General features: G+C 41.7%; 1 protein-coding gene across 3 annotated transcripts in view; it reads left to right on the forward strand.

Moving 5' to 3' along the window:
* The window catches only part of LOC135208799 (F-box/LRR-repeat protein 20-like), a 57,435-nt gene that overhangs the window by 33,022 nt on the left and 7,344 nt on the right, over positions 1–17,069 (forward strand). For all 3 annotated transcript variants that reach the window (XM_064241329.1, XM_064241331.1, XM_064241332.1), the window contains exons 5-8: positions 4,565–4,722; positions 7,533–7,672; positions 15,264–15,455; positions 16,466–16,567. In XM_064241329.1, the coding sequence (XP_064097399.1) occupies positions 4,565–4,722; positions 7,533–7,672; positions 15,264–15,455; positions 16,466–16,567 (592 nt within the window). The remainder of the gene's footprint in view (positions 1–4,564; positions 4,723–7,532; positions 7,673–15,263; positions 15,456–16,465; positions 16,568–17,069) is intronic.

Here is a 17,069-nt window from a genome sequence, read left to right on the forward strand (position 1 = left end):
ACAGAGACGCCGATCAGCGTACAATATCTTCGTGGCATTGCTCATAACATTAAACATTTTTAACTAGATAATATTGTTGCTTTTTCTTTAATCATACTTGTACTGTGTTTTACAAATTAATAAATTTTTTATATATATATTTTATTTGTACTTTTAACTCCTTACTTTTGATACATAATTTGGATTTATACTTTATATAATGGTATCGAAATGTCCGGCAGTGAAAAAGCCTAGTCACAAAATGTCCGGTAACAAAATGTCCGGTATCAAAATGTCCGGTATCAAAATGTCCAGTATCAAACTGTCCTAGAACCCAGGTAAGTATGAACAAACTTTATTGTGATATAATTTCATATTTTGCCTTGCGTTATTTTACTTCTGGTTGGTTCAAGTCATATACGCTTGCTGTAGTTACCTCTTCGGATGGCAACCGAGAGGTCTATTGTCTATTTTAAGGACATTTAATCGTTACTCCCTGCAGCCTTCCAGGAGTTTCCGATTTATCTTTTACCGTTGTATGGTAGTGTTCTGACGACACAAACGCATCTATATATTTAGCGTTTTCTGTTTCGCTTAAATATACCAGCTGAGAGTCTTTCTGCTCAAAAAATAACGGACCTATTTCTTCGTAGAATAGGGTAGCTGGCAACTCAGACATAAAGTTAAGAGACGACGTTCGTAAGCTGCTGGCTGTTGCTGTCACGCTGTGTCTGTCCTCCAGGCCAACCGAGCCAGTAACAGATCGTGCGCTGTCATGCGCTGTAGGTTACGTCTCTCTCTCCTGCGGGATTGACTGACTAACCGTATCTCTGTGCTGACGGTTACGTCTCTCCTGCGGGATTGACTGACTGTCCTACAATCACGGACTTTAGCCTAAGATTGAGGGGATTTCTTACGTGAATGAATAAACATTGCATTCGTTTTGCCTTACTATGTTCAACAGTTATCTCTTAATCCTTTCGGTGCTCGTTACCGCACGGTATGGAACTACGAGTCTACCGCAACATTGCACTTTTATTTGCTCTCCTGCTTAGGCAAAGCGCAGCCTTATTAGGGAAGTAAGCATACTCGGGGAGGGAATGGATGAGCTTGCTGGGGACCATTTCCTTCCTGAAGAAGTTTGTTTCCCCGAATAGACTGCAATTCAGACCACAGTTTTTTCCTACCGGGAAACTGAAATATTATTCTAGATCTAGGAATGATTCTGAACATCTCTCAGTGCGTCTATCACCTGAGGTGATAGAAAGAAGGTGCCGGACATCTGGATAGGGTTTCAGATGTCCTGGATCTTAATCTGAAAGAAGTAAAAGCAATTCGGTAGTCCCTCCAGTCCTCGAAACAAGTTTTTGGGAACCAGTGGTCCAGATCAACTCTGATATTCCACAGCTCTCTCATATCTTAAGAAGTATCTTCTCTCGGTCCTTGTTCGAGTTTACGAGAAAGAGCCTATTATAACAACAGGCGTAGAATGTAACGATCCTCTACAGGTTCGTTACAGGATTGCAAAAGTCCGTACGAATCGTCTCGATCGACGGCAGCAACTATTCACTTCCGAGTGGAATCTTTCTTTAGAAGTAAGTTGAGAGTTGTGTAGACTTTAGGGACGCCCTTTCATTCTTCTCTTCGATATGTTGAGGACGAAGAGGCTTCTTCTTCTCTGCTCCCTTATTCTCGATCCGGGATCGGTACCATTAAACGCCATGATATTGAACGGGGATGGATGTGTAGTCTCTTCTCCCCTTTTTCAATCGCGTAGGAAATGTAATAAGAGGATTTATGACGTCACAGGGAGCGACAATGACGCTGATCGCCCCATGTTGGCCTTCAGGATCCTGGATTCACAGAGGTCACTTCCTTCCTAGTTCACTTTCCAAGGACCTTTTCCGAGAGAGTCGGTCTACTCTAACTCGAAAGGTACCTATAACCTCTCCGCTCTGAGTCTGACTACGTTCAGACTATCGAGATGTTGACAGGAATAAGATTACCGTCTTCCATTTCCGTCTGAAGAATGGGATAAGCTGGCAGTCACAACTATTAAAGAATATGCAAATATGTTGTTGACGGCCTTTGGGCTCAAGAGATTTGCGTCTGTCAAACAACAAAGTCCTTCACGATCTTTGAGTTCTGTGGAATCTCGAAACTCGCTCACCATCTACTTTTTGTCTCGCCTGTTTTCTCGGAGTCAGACACTCGTGCGAGATCAGGCGACATATAGTAGCCCTGAGTTTCTTGTCGACGAAGTCGGTTGCGTTTATACACCCCCGATGATCGTGTAACATGAGACCAGGTTGGACTGTCAGGCATTCTTCCATCGGGACTGAATCGCCTTTTTGCTCCTCGCTCCTTTCTCCTGGCACCAGAAGCTCGAGTCAGGAGTTGATTCGCTGACGACGTTGGGTTGCGTTGATACACCCCCAAGGTTTGCTTAGATTGAATCGCCCAGGCAGTCCAGACACTCATCCTTCAGCGAAGAATAGTGCCTTATGGTCTTCAGGGTACAGCCTTGCTGTCCTTGATTCGTCTGACTGGTCAACTGGTCGGTCACCTGACTTTAGTACAGACGGACTGACTGTGCATGTCCAGATCGAAGCTTTCAATATGGAACTTGGACGTAGTCTGAAGTTCTTGATGTCAAAGCATTCGAACCTCTCCTACCTGTTAACTTCTTGCATGTGATCAGGAAGGCCTTCTTCTAACCACCCTAGATACGACAAAGAGGGTTAGTGAAATTTTAAGCCATCGTCACAAGTTTTGGCTTTAGAGAACACAAGGCGGTTGTGCTCTCTAAGCCTTCCGTTGTGGCCTAAGAATGGAAACCCGTTTTGTCCTTGGGCCAGAGCGTGGAAGCAAGGATGGCACAAGTTAGTGGGCAGGAGCCAGAGAGAGTCCTGTGCCCTGTCGGGTCTCTCAAGTTTTATCTACATAAAACTCAAGAAAGTCGAAGTCATTCGGGCAATCTGCAGTGTTCCGAAAAAGACCAGACTTGCCCATATCGAAGAACACCCTGGCTTTAGTGTTAAGGAGTTCTTTCAAAAATGCTCCTTCATTGTGTTTGCACAAAGATTTGAAATCTTTTTATCTGAATGCTCACGAGGTGAGGGCGCGGCCTCGGAAGCATTTCAACAGAGCATGGCACTCAGCAACATCCTGAGTACCATGTTTTAGCGAAGCAACTCTGTGTTCACTTCACACTCCCTGCGAGATGTGAAGATGGCATATGAGATCTGCTGCTCGCTAGGGCCATACGTGTCTGCAGACACAATCTTGGGGGCAAGAAGTACCACTCATCCTATCCTGTAGAAAATGGTTAGGAAGAGCTCTTAATTTAGTTGTTGAGTCGCCGACAACGGCGACTTCTTAACCTCTTAAGCCTTAGTTAAAACACCTTAACTTTAATGGCTAGGTTGGTCAGGTGGTGATATATATATATATATATATATATATATATATATATATATATATATATATATATATATATATATATATATATATTTATATATATATATATATATATATTTATTTTACTTCTTAGCCCTCATGGTATGGTCAATATGGTCTAGTCACGTCGTGGTCTCGCCCCTGTTGACAGATCATCTGGAGTGCACCAGCTATATAGGTCTCTACCTCGCTGGCAACTCTAGTAGCACAAGCAGACTTACGTGGCAGTAACCACGAAGCCAGCTATGCTAACAGGTGGAACCAAGATGTAAATCATCTGCATGCATTTGTTTCCCAAAATCCTTCTATTCTGTCCCTTCCCACCTCCAAAGGTGGGATTCAGCTATATATATATCTGACAGGTAAGTTTCATGAACAAAATTATATTGTTATGATACAATAAAGTTTGTTCATACTTACCTGGCAGATATATATAATCAAGTACCCACCCACCTCCCCTCAGGGGACAGTGGAAATAAAAATTATGAATAGAAAATGGGAATGGTTCCTGATACCCGCCTCCCAGCGGCGGGAATGGGTACTAACCTAACCCCATGGCCGGAACCACTGCGTGGTGTCGGAAGTTTTTAAAATTCTGTCGGACTTCAGAAAATACAGCTATATATATATCTGCCAGGTAAGTATGAACAAACTTTATTGTATCATAACAATATCATTTTTAATACTAAATATAAAATATATCAGTACTGTATGTCAATAGTTTTGTTTTAATTAATTCATTGATATGTATAATATACTGTAATGGATGGTAGGCATAGTACAGTGTAGGTAAATAATTGTGTATGTATCCTTTGCATTTTTTCAGATAACAAAAACTTTGGGTGGTAGCAATGCTTATACATAGTTTATTAGTTAAGTGTAATTTGGGGGAACAGCACATCTCTCGTAAGAAGTGAAAATAAAGTTTGGTCATCAATTAAGGTTAAGACTTTACTTTGACAAGAAGTTATAAGGGTGAAGAAGCAACCTCAAATAAATAATTATTTTTTAAATAATTATAGCTAAGTCTAATCATAATGATTTTTTTAATGATCATAGCTAAGCCTATGTTTTAGTTGAAGAAAAATATATGTATACAAATTAACCTTTCCCTTTTTCTTCACAGAACTTGCACAGCACTCAGCAGACATTGTCCACGATTAACATGGTTGGATTTAGACTCTTGCTCACAAATAAGTGATATATCATTGAAAGCACTTAGTGATGGTTGCCCAAACTTGGAATGGATAAATGTCTCATGGTGTGACAATATTACACAGAATGGTGAGATTATTTTGTATTTGTTACGTACTGCAGAAAGCTCAAAGAAGTCGGGCAAATTTGTTTCGCCCAAGGTGTTATGTCAGTATTTGGTAGATGAATAAAAGTGGTATTCATTCACTGGGTAAGTCTCATTATTGAAGTCGACAATATGCATTTTTCATTTGTCGAATGTTAAAGCATAGATTTTTGCAAATGTCTTATTCATTACAACTCCATTAATCTTATGTTGCCTTTCTTCTATGCAGTGGATCCAAGTCACACCAACTTGTACCAGACAAGACTGAGAAGGACCCCACTGTAACATATACATACAGTCCTTTGGGGCCTCAGTTACACTTCATTCTTTTTTGTGACTCAATACAGTTTCCAAGTGATTTAAACCAATATGCCTACTTTTATGATTATTTTTCCCACTTACTGTGTGCTTTTTTCTTTTTTGTATGCATTTGAACATGCTTAGCTTAGTTATTTATGTAGTTCAGTAGTGCTTTAAATCAAGGGAATCTGTACATAATAGAATCATCATTCATCACAAGAAAAAAACTGATGAGGCTTCCCTCCCCAGAATTGTCAAGGGGATAGCCACACCTATTTTTCGTGTGACAAAAGTGCTTGTCATGTACAAAAAACAAGAAAAGGATCAACTAGCCCTGAGAAATAATAAAGTGCCCTATCAAATGCCCTTGAGAAGCAAGACATATACAGACACAGCCCTCCTTTGAACATTCAACTTACAAACGTTCAGAGATACAAATGAGATCACAAATTAAAATTGTGTTCAGAGCACTCCCCTTTGCCACCTGTAAGTTCAAATTTTGTTTTGCCTGCCTATTCTGTACATACAGCACTTTTTGTATTCTCTATTCCGTTTTAGGATGAAAAGACATACCACACATATTAATTTTATATCATACTTTACTTAAATAGGCATGAAGAGTACAGTTACCAACTTACAAACAATATTAACATACATACAAACTGCTGTCCGGAACATTACTTGTTTGTAAGTAGGGTGGTGTCTGTACTTGTGCAGTTACCTTAGCTAAATGATGCCTTCAATCACTCATTGGGATAACGACATGCATCGAAGCTTTTCTGTCTTTTTATCTGTAAAACTGTGCCATATATATAATATCCCCAGGAACATACATCAAAACTTGCCACCAAACTCTCATTGGTGCTGTTTAGGTAACAGACAGTGCTGATTTCTGTGAAGCGTTACACACTGTAAAAGAAGTAGAATTTCTCTACGTCATTTTCATGGGAAGAAACCAGGGAGATGTTTGAGAGACAGAAAAATTATTACTGGCACTAGCCTCCAGCTCCAAAATTATTCTACCTGCCATCATACCACTGCCCTAAGCAACTGCCCCAGATCTGCGGACATGAGCGACTTCATACTAGAATTGCCAACCAATGCGAGGGTGGGAAGGTCTGTATAATGGCAGCAACCTTAAAGAGCTTCTACCTACCAATCACAATTCTAATTAAGCAACAATACTGCCAGAATAAAACATTTGGAATCAGTAAATACATTCATTTTGTAATTTTTTAAACAATACCTGATTTTCTCTGACCATTGGTAGATAACTGTATAAAACATTGGATTGCTAATGTGTTCAAGTTATTGCATTCCATCAATAGTTAGAAAATATACCAGATATTCCTTATATTTATTAATTTAATTGGGCATTGCTGGTAAGTTTTGCCTGTACCTATGAAGGATGTAGTTTTTTTTATTAGTTGAGAACTGATACTCAGAAAATATATTTTGTGAATCATCAACTGACAGGTTGACCCTTCTTGCTTCTGTACTTCTGCTGTATTTTTTAATTGCCTCTCTTGTGGGTGACAAGATAACCGTTTGGAGAGATGTGTGATTATGATAATGATGTAAGAGTTTGACCTAAAAAATGGTAGATGATGGTCCTCCTCTTACAGGGTAAGAGATAATCTGAGTAGCTGTTTTTCTATAAATGTGACAGACACATTTGCTTTAATGACCACTAAGGGCTGGCTCTTCTTTTGGTATGTATTATGAATGCATTGTGCCCCTGTAAAATAGCATTACATATTAGTTTCTCTCCTTTTGGTTTTGGTTGAGCTACTTTCTATTTATTTATGGTCAGTCTGATCCACCTCTCGATTTTGTTGTTAGAGAAGCTATTGTTATAAGTACCCAGGATGCTTTTCAGCGTCATTGATGGTGTTCTTGCAGATTGAGCAGCAGGAATGTTATTTTTGAACTTTGGCCAGTACTTGCTTGACTCTTTGGGCATAGACTGGTTAATGGGTATGGTATAGACTGTCATGATATATCCTTTGAGAAAGTATTGACCACTTTTACAGTTAGGAAGGGGATTGCCCTTTCAGGGCTTCTCTCACAAATAAAGCTGCCTGGATAAATGGAATAACATGTCCCGGATCACTGACTGTAGTTTAGTTGGTGTGACTGGGGGCTGTTTGCTCAAAATAAAGCTCTTTTATGATCAATCAGTTCTTGTGATCAGATTTCAGATAGATGCAGGAAAAAGTGCTTTTGTACACATTACTATCACACTATACGTACTTTACGGCTCTTTGCTTTGGTATATAAAGTTATTTATTTTTTATGTTCTTGTTTTTATAATTAGGCAGTGTGTAAAGAGAACTCTTCTGCTACTATTTCATATATATACTTTTATTTTCTGTTGCTTTAGAGTGAGGATTAAGAAAGTGAAGTAATGCAGAAAAATTTTATTTTTTGAAGAGTGATGACCTGGTAATTGTGGTAATGTTTTTATATTTTCCCATTACATTTTTTCCCACAGGTGTTGATGCATTAGCCCATGGTTGCCCCAAATTACAAGGTTTTGTAGGCAAAGGATTAAAAGCTCTCACAGATGCTGCACTCATATCTCTTGCCCAGTACTGTAAAAATCTGGAACACATCAACTTATGTTCAGCTGCTGTAAGTTTTAAATGCTTTTTAAGTTGCTTGGTATTGTTGAAAAATTATTTCATACATTCAAACTTACCTGTCAGATATATACATAGCTATAGACTCCGTCGTTCCCGACAGAATTTTCAAATTTCGCGGCACTCGCTACAGGTAGGTCAGGTGATCTATCCTACCGCCCTGCTCTGGTTGGCAGGGCTAGGAACTATTCCCGTTTTCTAATCATAATCTCTCTGTCGCCGGCTGTATCAACATTGTTGTTACTTCCTCCTGACTAGAATTCGTTTTTTCGCAAAGCTTTGGATCATCTCTCGCTGATATTTGGTGACGTACTTGGATCGTTGTTTGGCATTCGCTATCGTGGACTGTTTTTTGGACTTGGTTTTTGGATTTTGTGAATATGTCTGATTCTAGTGTTAGTTTCAGAGTGTGTGTGAATGAGGGCTGTAAGGTGAGGATTCCGAAAGCTTCGGTAGATCCTCACACTAGTTGTAGAGGGTGTAGAATGGTTGAATGTTCAATTGAGAATACGTGTAATTGAGTGTGAGAATCTGAGTGCACAAGAGGGTGGAAGAATCTAACTTCTTACTTGAAGAAGTTAGAGAGAGATAGAGAGAGAAGAAAACCCATAGAAGGTCTGCCTCTCATGATTTACTTTCTAGCTCTGTAGCTTCTTCCTATGATGATAATGACCATTCTGTTTCAGCCCGTCACAAATGGCTAATCCCTCTAGTTCGGCTTCGGAAATAGCAGAACTTAGAGCTTCCCTTCAGAAAATGCAGGAAAAGGTCGCGGCATTGGAAGGTAAGGAAAGTGAATGTGGCAGTGATATTAGTGTCCCCAGTGTAGTGGAGGGGGCGTCTGGTCGTCTCTGCGACGCTCCCAGGCCTAGACCTCTTCCAAGCTCCCTGGCCCGGAGGAGAAGGAAAGTCGAAAGCCGTACGGGGGTTGTGGAGAATCCCCAACGGATCAGGGCGTCCCTTCGGCAGAATCGATCGTATCGACTGCTAAAGACCGCTATAAGAGGGTCCTACGAGAGTGCTTTTCGTCGTCGAGTTCGCCTTCTCCGAGAAGAGGGTGGAAGGAGTCGAATCTTTCCCGTCCTTTGAAGAGGGGTATGCAAGAGCCTGCCAGGCGCCAGGCGCCTGCTGAACATGAGATCAATTCGAGTCCCGAGCGCTTCTCGGAAGGAGGAGCTCCTTCGGTAGTAAAGAGGGCGAGAATACAGTCAGACTCTGGGACTAGAGGAGATCCTAGAGCGCCTTACAGATCTCCCTCTCCTGATTCGGAAGATTCCTCAACCAAGAAAATTTTTGAAGAATATGCAAGAGCAATTAGCCCTTGCTAGTAGGAACTCGTTATAAGGAGCCTACTCGTAAGTAGGAAAGGAAGCTACTCCTGTCAAGAGTAGGGCGCCAACCAGAAGCCAAACTCCGAGTAGGCGTAACGAGCCAGGACAACATTCAAGATCTTCAATCAAGCGCCAAGAGCTGGGTGAAGAAGAAGATCCTGTTAGGAGTAGAGCACTTATAAGACGGAAAGCGCCTACTAAACATCAGACGGATACTCTCCCAAGCACCAGGAGTATTCTGAACTAAATACTCCTCCCAGGCACCGGGGGTATTCCGAAGATTATACTCCTCCCAGGCGCCAGGAGTATTCGGATCTTAATACTCCTACCAAACGCCAGGAGTATTCTGAACAAAATGCGCCTAATAAAGGCCATACTCCTCCCAGGCGCCAGGAGTTTTACGAAGCTTATACTCCTCCCAGGCGCCAGGAATATGCGGAACTTAATACTCCTACCACGCGCCAGGAGTATTATGAACACAATGCGCCTACGAGGCGCCAGGCGCCTGCTGAAAGCCAGGAGTATTCGAGGCGCTTTGCGCCTGCCAGGCTCAGGCGCCTGATGAAAATGCGCCTGCCAGGCGACAGGCGCCTGATGAAAATGCTCCTGCCTGCCAGACGCCAGGCGCCTGCTGAAAGCCAGGAGTATTCGAGGCGCTTTGCGCCTGCCAGGCGCCAGGAGGATCCCAAGCACGCTACTCCTCCCAGGCGAGATACTCCTGCTGTACACCAGCCGCATTCCTCGTATGAACCTGACACTCGGAAGAGAGTAAGAGAAGAGTCAGTAGAAAGGAGAGAGCCTTCTCCTTCCGAGCCTCTTAACCCAGAAGATGCATCGGAGGATGAAATGAAGGAAGGATCTTCTAATTATAAAGTCCTTTCGTCCCTTCTGTTGGAGGAATATGGAGACTCTTTGACACCAGCTGCTCCCCCTTCTCCACGTTCGCAGTTTTCGAGCACGAAAACACTCAAGTCTTCCTCTTTCCTTAAAATGAAGCCTGCCATTTCTATGAGGAGAGCGCTACAATCTCTTGACTCCTGGTTCAAGAAGAAGAAGGAGTTAGGAAGGGGGGACGGTCTTTTTGTTATGGGCCTCCCGCCAAACTTACAGGGAGGAGAGGAATTTGGTACGAAACGGGAGAGGATATGGGATTGTCTCTGTCCGTTTCAGCCGAATCAGATTTCTCGAGTTTGGTGGATTCGTCTAGAAGGCACGCCTTGAATGCAGCAAAGGTTACATGGGGGCTTTCGGAAACGGACCACCTCATCAAGGGTCTATTTCACACCCTAGAAGTTTTTAACTTCTTAGATTGGTCCCTTGGGGTTCTGGCCAAGAAATCTCAAGAAAATGAACAACTCGACCCAGAAACCCTGAATTGCATCCTAGCTTGCATTGATAAGGCTGTTCAGGATGGATCAGCTGAGGTATGCTCGCTATATGGTGCAGGAGTTTTAAAGAAAAGAGCGGTGCACAGTGCTTTCCTCACAAAGGCCGTCTCGCATTCGCAGAGAGCCGCCTTATTGTTTGCGCCTCTCTCTGAACACCTTTTTCCATCGCAGTTGGTGAAGGACATCGCGCATTCTCTGACGGAAAAGGCCACCCAGGATCTCCTTAGACAATCATCAAGGAAGAGTAGGCCTGTGGCTAGTGAAGAGAAGAAAGTGGCTCGCCCAGCTCAGAAACAGCCCTTTCGAGGAGGTCTTCCAACTAGACCGATCGCCAGAAGGAAGTCAACTGATAAGAGGGGCAGGTCTTCCTTCCGTGCCTTTAAGAAAGGGAAGTGAGAGTTCTGTCCTCCAGACACCCGTAGGAGCCAGGCTACAGTATTTTGCGAAAGCCTGGGAAGACTTAGGAGCCAACACTTGGACGATGTCGATTATCAAGAAGGGGTATCGCATCCCATTCAAGGACATTCCTCCCTTGACAACATCTCCGAGGGAATTGTCCGCCAGATACAGGGACCAGATGATGACGGACACTCTTCGTCAAATGGTGGAACAGATGTGGGAAAAAAGAGCAATAGAACTTGTACTGGATTGCAACTCCCCGGGGGGTTTTACAAACCGCTTGTTTCTTGTAACAAAAGGCCTCGGGGGGATGGAGACCGGTACTGGACGTAAGTGCGCTGAACAAATTTGTCGAAAACAAAAGAAGTTCAGCATGGAAACGTCTTGCCTCAGTCCTTGCAGCACTACGGCAAGGGGATTGGATGGTGTCCATAGACCTTCAGGACGCATACTTCCACATCCCGATCCACCATTCGTCGAGGAAGTACCTTCGATTTATGTTCGAAGGCGAAATTATCAGTTCAGGGCCCTGTGTTTCGGCCTGTCCACGGCTCCTCAAGTCTTCACAGACGTGATGAAAAATGTAGCGAGACACCTACACTTGAAAGGGATAAATGTCTCAATGTACCTGGACGACTGGGCTCATCAGAGCCAGGTCTCAAAAGCAGTGTTTGGAGGACCTGTTAATAACACTGGAGTTGACAAAGTCTTTGGGACTGATCGTGAACCTCGAGAAGTCTCAGATGATCCCCAGCCAGAACGTGGTTTATCTGGGAGTTCAGATGGATTCTCGGGGTTTTCGAGCTTTTTCCATCGCAAGAGAGACTAAAGAAAGGCTGTGCCACAGTATCGAACTTTCTAGGGAAAAAGAAAGCAGCTACAATCGGCGAGGGAATGGCTGAGCCTTCTGGGGAACCCTTTGCCTCGCTCGAAAACAGTTCTTTCTCCTAGGGAGATTACATCTTCGACCGCTTCAGTTCTTCCTAAGAAGAAGTTGGAGTTGGAAGACAGGTCAGCTATCGGATACGTTTCCAATATCGGAAGAAATAAAACACCATTTGAAGTGGTGGTTGCTTCCACTAAAGGAAAACAAAGGAGTGTCCCTGCAAGTACGGAACCCAAGCCTGACATTGTTTTCAGACGCCTCGGAGGCGGGCTGGGTGCAACATTGGGACCCAGAGAAGTGTCAGGCACCTGGTCGGCAGAACAGGTGTCATGGCACATAAATTGCAAAGAGCTTTTAGCAATTCACCTGGCGCTAAAGAGCTTCGAACACTTAGTCAGAGGTCAAAGTCCGTTGCAGATAAATTCGGACAATACGACAGCTCTGGCTTATGTCAAGAAGCAAGGAGGGACGCACTCTTTTGCTCTGTACGAGCTGGCACGGGATCTACTGATTTGGGCGAACCAAAGGAAGGTAATTCTTCTAACAAGGTTTGTTCAAGGGGAGAGGAATGTGAGAGCGGACAGACTGAGCGAGGAGATTCCAGGTCCTTCCCACAGAATGGACACTCCACTCAGAAGTCTGTCAGAGCCTGTGGCGCCTTTGGGGGAAGCCTCAAATAGATCTTTTCGCCACATTCCTCTCCAAAAGGATAGATACATTTTGTTGCCCTGGTGGAGGATCCCGAGCGTATGCAACAGACGCCTTTCTCCTGGACTGGTCAGGAATAGACGTTTACGCTTTTCCCCCGTTCAAGATTTCTGGGGGAAGTAGTCAGAAAATTCGTGGCATCCTGAAGGAACCAAGATGACTCTGATCGCTCCGTATTGGCCAGCTCAAATCTGGTTCACAGAGGTGATGGAATGGACAGTGGAACTTCCCCAGATCTCTTCCAAACAGAATAGATCTGCTCAAACAACCCCACTTCGAATAGGTAACCATCGAAAAGAAAAAATCTACCCGCTCTTGCTCTGACTGCCTTTCGACTATCGAAAGACTCGTCAGAGCGAGAGGGTTTTGTTTCTCGCCAGGCAGCAAATGCAATTGCTAGAGCCCGCAGATCATCTACGAGACGAGTGTACCAATCGAAGTGGGAAGTTTTCAGAAACTGGTGTAGGTCGAAGAGAAGCTGTCCTCTTCCAGTACCTCTGTGACCGAAATTGCAGATTTCCTTCTGTTCTTAGACAAGAGTCGCATCTCTCGGTACCAACTATTAAGGGGTACAGGAGTATGCTCTCAGCAATCTTTAGAAACAGAGGATTAGATCTAACGAATGACAATGGATTTGCACGGACCTCATTCGTTCATTCGAAACATCTAAATCACGCGAACCTAAGGTTCCAAGCTGGAACTTAGATTGTGGTTCTTAAATTTCTTTCATCAGATGAATTCGAACCACTTCACACTGCTTCGTTCCGTAATATCACGAGAAAGTGTTTGTTTCTGATGTCTCTTGCAACGGCAAAAAAGAATCAGTGAGTGCACGCCCTTGAATCAAGAGTTGGCTTCAAAGGAGACTCAGCAATTTGTTCATTTCAGTCCTTTTTCTGGCCAAAAATGAAAACCCTTCGAATCCCTGGCCCAGGAGCTTCGAAGTTAAAGGACTTTCTAGCTTGGTGGGCAGAGAGGCAGAAAGATCCCTGTGCCCAGTTAGAGCTCTAAAGTTTTATCTGGACAGAAGAAGAGCAGTTTGGGGGGTTCGCAGAAAAGTCTTTGGTGCTCAGTGAAAGACCCCAAGAGAGCAATGTCTAAGAACGCATTAGCCTTCTTTTGTGGAGAAGTGTTATCACAGAAGCTCATAAGAAAGTGTCCAGATGATTCGTTTGAATCTCCTAAGAGTGGGAGCCCACGAAGTTAGAGCAATCGCAACCTCGGTGGCGTTCCAAAGAAATATGTCACTAAAGAACATTTTGGATACAACTTATTGGAGATGCAACTCTGTGTTTGCATCCCATTATTAAAAGACGTACGAGTTACGTATGATAAATGCTTTTCGTTAGGTCCGTTTGTGTCAGCACAGACGGTTCTGGGTAAAGGAGAAAGCACCAATCCTTAAAATATGTACGTACCCTCTTGTCGGATGTGTTCTCGGGTTTTCGGTTGATGGGAGTGTCAGTTGTCGCACAGGCGGCCTTCACTTCTCTTTATTTGAAAATCGAGTGACATCTGACTATTAGAGGGGTACAAAAATTTGTTATTTTTTTGTATGTATGATTTTCGAATTTGTGGTTGTTTGCAAAGAGTTTGGGGATAACTCTAGGTCAATCTTAGAACTAACACGGGTTAGGATCGGGTGATCGGGATTGGTTGTGTGCTCCTTAAATTAGTGCGTGTTGTCATATAAGCGGATGTGCTCCATTGACAAACGCCATTTAGGATTCTGTCGAGTAAGTGGAAGAGACCCATCGACAGATCCACAAGAATTCTTGGCCACAGATCACTATCTCGCTAAGGTTCTTGAGATGAAGCAGACTCCTAGGCGGTAGCCACGAAGTCTTCATCTAAGAAGGTAGGAACTAAGGTTTATTTATACCTACAACATATGTTGTTTACCTGTCTAGTCAGTTAGTTAGCTGTCTCTTGCCCTCCACCAAAGGGTGTCAATCAGCTATGTATATATCTGACAGTAAGTTTGAATGTATGAAAATGACATTGTTATGATACAATAAAGTTTCATACATACTTACCTGGCAGATATATACAATTGAAGAACCCCACCCAGCCTCCCCGCAGGAGACAGGTGGAAGAGAGATTATGATTAGAAAACGGGAATAGTTCCTAGCCCTGCACCCAGAGCAGGGCGGTAGATCACCTGACCTACCTGTAGCGAGTGCCGCGAAATTTGAAATTCTGTCGGGAACGACGGAGTCTATAGCTATGTATATATCTGCCAGGTAAGTATGTATGAAACTTTTATTGTATCATAACAATGTCATTTTAAAGATAATAAATGTTTGTGGAATATTCATGGTCACCATCATTAAGATTTTTTTATCAAATTTACATTTTGTGACATTAGGTACAACATAAGCGCTCTCTTCTTGTGCACTTTTTCCGTGAATTCCCATCTGGTTTAGTTAGGTCTTGGTTTCACTCTTTATGCCATGGTTTTATTGGTCTTCCTTGTGGTCTTTGTCCTAGTGTTTCAATGTCTTCCACTGTTCATAGTACCACTTAAAGCTTGCTTTACAAACTTGTTCTCTCTCAGCTCCAAATGAAATGCATTCCTCTTTTTACTTTTTACTGCTCCCTATGGTCATTCTTAGCTAGCTATTTAACTTTTATAACTTTATTTTGATCTATTTTAAATTCTCATTTAAGAACAAATCCTTCAGGAAAATCGTACATGAGTTAAACTGTGTTCCTATCAAATATCTTTGAGTTTATGAAAGAATTTCATTCTATGGGCACCTCTAGTTTGTATTATTCATTCATGATAGTATTCATTCACTAGACTTTTAAAACATTGCTGCCATCATTGTATGGAATGTTATACCTTTAATACTTTTTTTTTTTCAACAGGCAATAAGTGACAGAGGAGTGGTTGCCTTAGCAGAAAACTGTGTGAAGATCCGTTATTTGTGTCTGAGCAATTGTGTACATCTAACAGATACTAGTCTTGTTGTTTTATCTCAGCACTGCACACATCTTGAGACCCTTGAGGTTGCATCATGCTCACAGTTCACAGACAATGGATTTCAGGCTTTGGCTCGGGTAAGAGTTTACTGTGTCTTGCAATGTATTTTCCTTTATGTGTGAGACATAAATTAAAAAGTCGGAAAGTGAAACAAACTGGTGTTAATGGATGTAAGTTAGGTGATTATATCTAATGTTTTGAAATTAGATTAAATCTAGTATTCAGTAAACATGGAAGATGGTTATAGTCCAACATATTTTATTTAAGAAGAGGAAGATCTGGTGAAACTAGCTACCCTGTGCATCCACAGGTGTTATATAGTGTTTTGAAGTATATCTGGGAAAGTGAATACATTCCAGTTGAGTAACCCAGAAGACCACTGATATAAGTAGAATGTGTATTAGTAAGAAGCATCTATTTACAGAAGCTTGAGTGCAAACTTATGACATAGTTATTAATTAACATAAAATGATTTAAAGTTTGACTGGCCTTAGAATTGGTCACTCTCATTTGATGTACGGATATTTGATGAATAGCCCACATTATTTCATTTGTATATGTGTAGTATGTAGATCAAATCTTGTTTGCGTGAATGTCCAAAACATGTTTGATGAGGAATGTCAAGTTTTTGAAACAAAGTTTAATAAATTTATAAGTAATCCAGTTATTAAATTTTTGAGAAGCTGTAATTTAATAAATGAAACCTAATTGAATATTAATTTATGTAACCCTGTGAGAGCTAAATAAATTAGCAAAGATTAAAGAGATCACTGGAGAGCTTTTTGTTCAACCAGATTAAAAAGAACAATGAAGATGAGTGGCTCCAAAAATACACATTAACTTATACACTTCAGATATTAAATGCTTAGGTCAAGAAGATTATATATGTATATCCAATTGATAATATGAACAATCAGTTTCCTGTAGGAAGATTCTTTTTTAATATGGCTGTTCCATTTCACCTGACTACTTCAAGCCTTGGATCAGATTAGGTGCTGGGCAATATAATATGTTAGTATTTATCAGTTTATTAGTCAGTCTCACTTTCTCTGTTCTCTCACTGATTATCTGTATGCTTTTCTTTCAGACTTGTCGAATGCTTGAGAAAATTGACTTAGAAGATTGTGTGCTGATCACTGATGCCACTTTAAATCATTTAGCTTCAGGATGTCCAAGACTCGAGAAACTTGTAAGAATTTTTTGTTTTTTTTTTGTTGTTTTGTTTACTGGTGCATATCTTTGGGATTTGGACTGTTGTGTAAGCTTTATTCTTGGACTTTCATTCATAATATTTTGTGGTTGTATGAATTACAACTCACATTGATTTGCACTAAGAATTACAAAAATATATTTCAGTTTTCTAAAGTGCACATCGTCCCAAGTTTACAGAGGATAGAACATACTATACATGGTGGACAGAAATAGCAAATCTCATCTAAATACCTTCATCACCCTTGAGACCTACATTCTTTGGGATAAGATGTAGAGAGATCTTCTTTAGATACCCATTTTTCAGTTTAGGTTTTTCATTTAATGTTCCATAATTTCCTATTTTTCATGTTATTACATCACTTTTCTTTTGCAGATGACTTGGATTGTTATTACTTTTCCCTTTGTGCATTGTTATTCACTACTTTTCCCTTTTTATGGTTCCCATTTGCTTTTTTGCCATAATGAGGGTCCTGATTTCT

This window comes from Macrobrachium nipponense, chromosome 35, assembly GCF_015104395.2.
Source record: "Macrobrachium nipponense isolate FS-2020 chromosome 35, ASM1510439v2, whole genome shotgun sequence".
Classification (NCBI taxonomy): Eukaryota; Metazoa; Arthropoda; class Malacostraca; order Decapoda; family Palaemonidae; genus Macrobrachium; species Macrobrachium nipponense.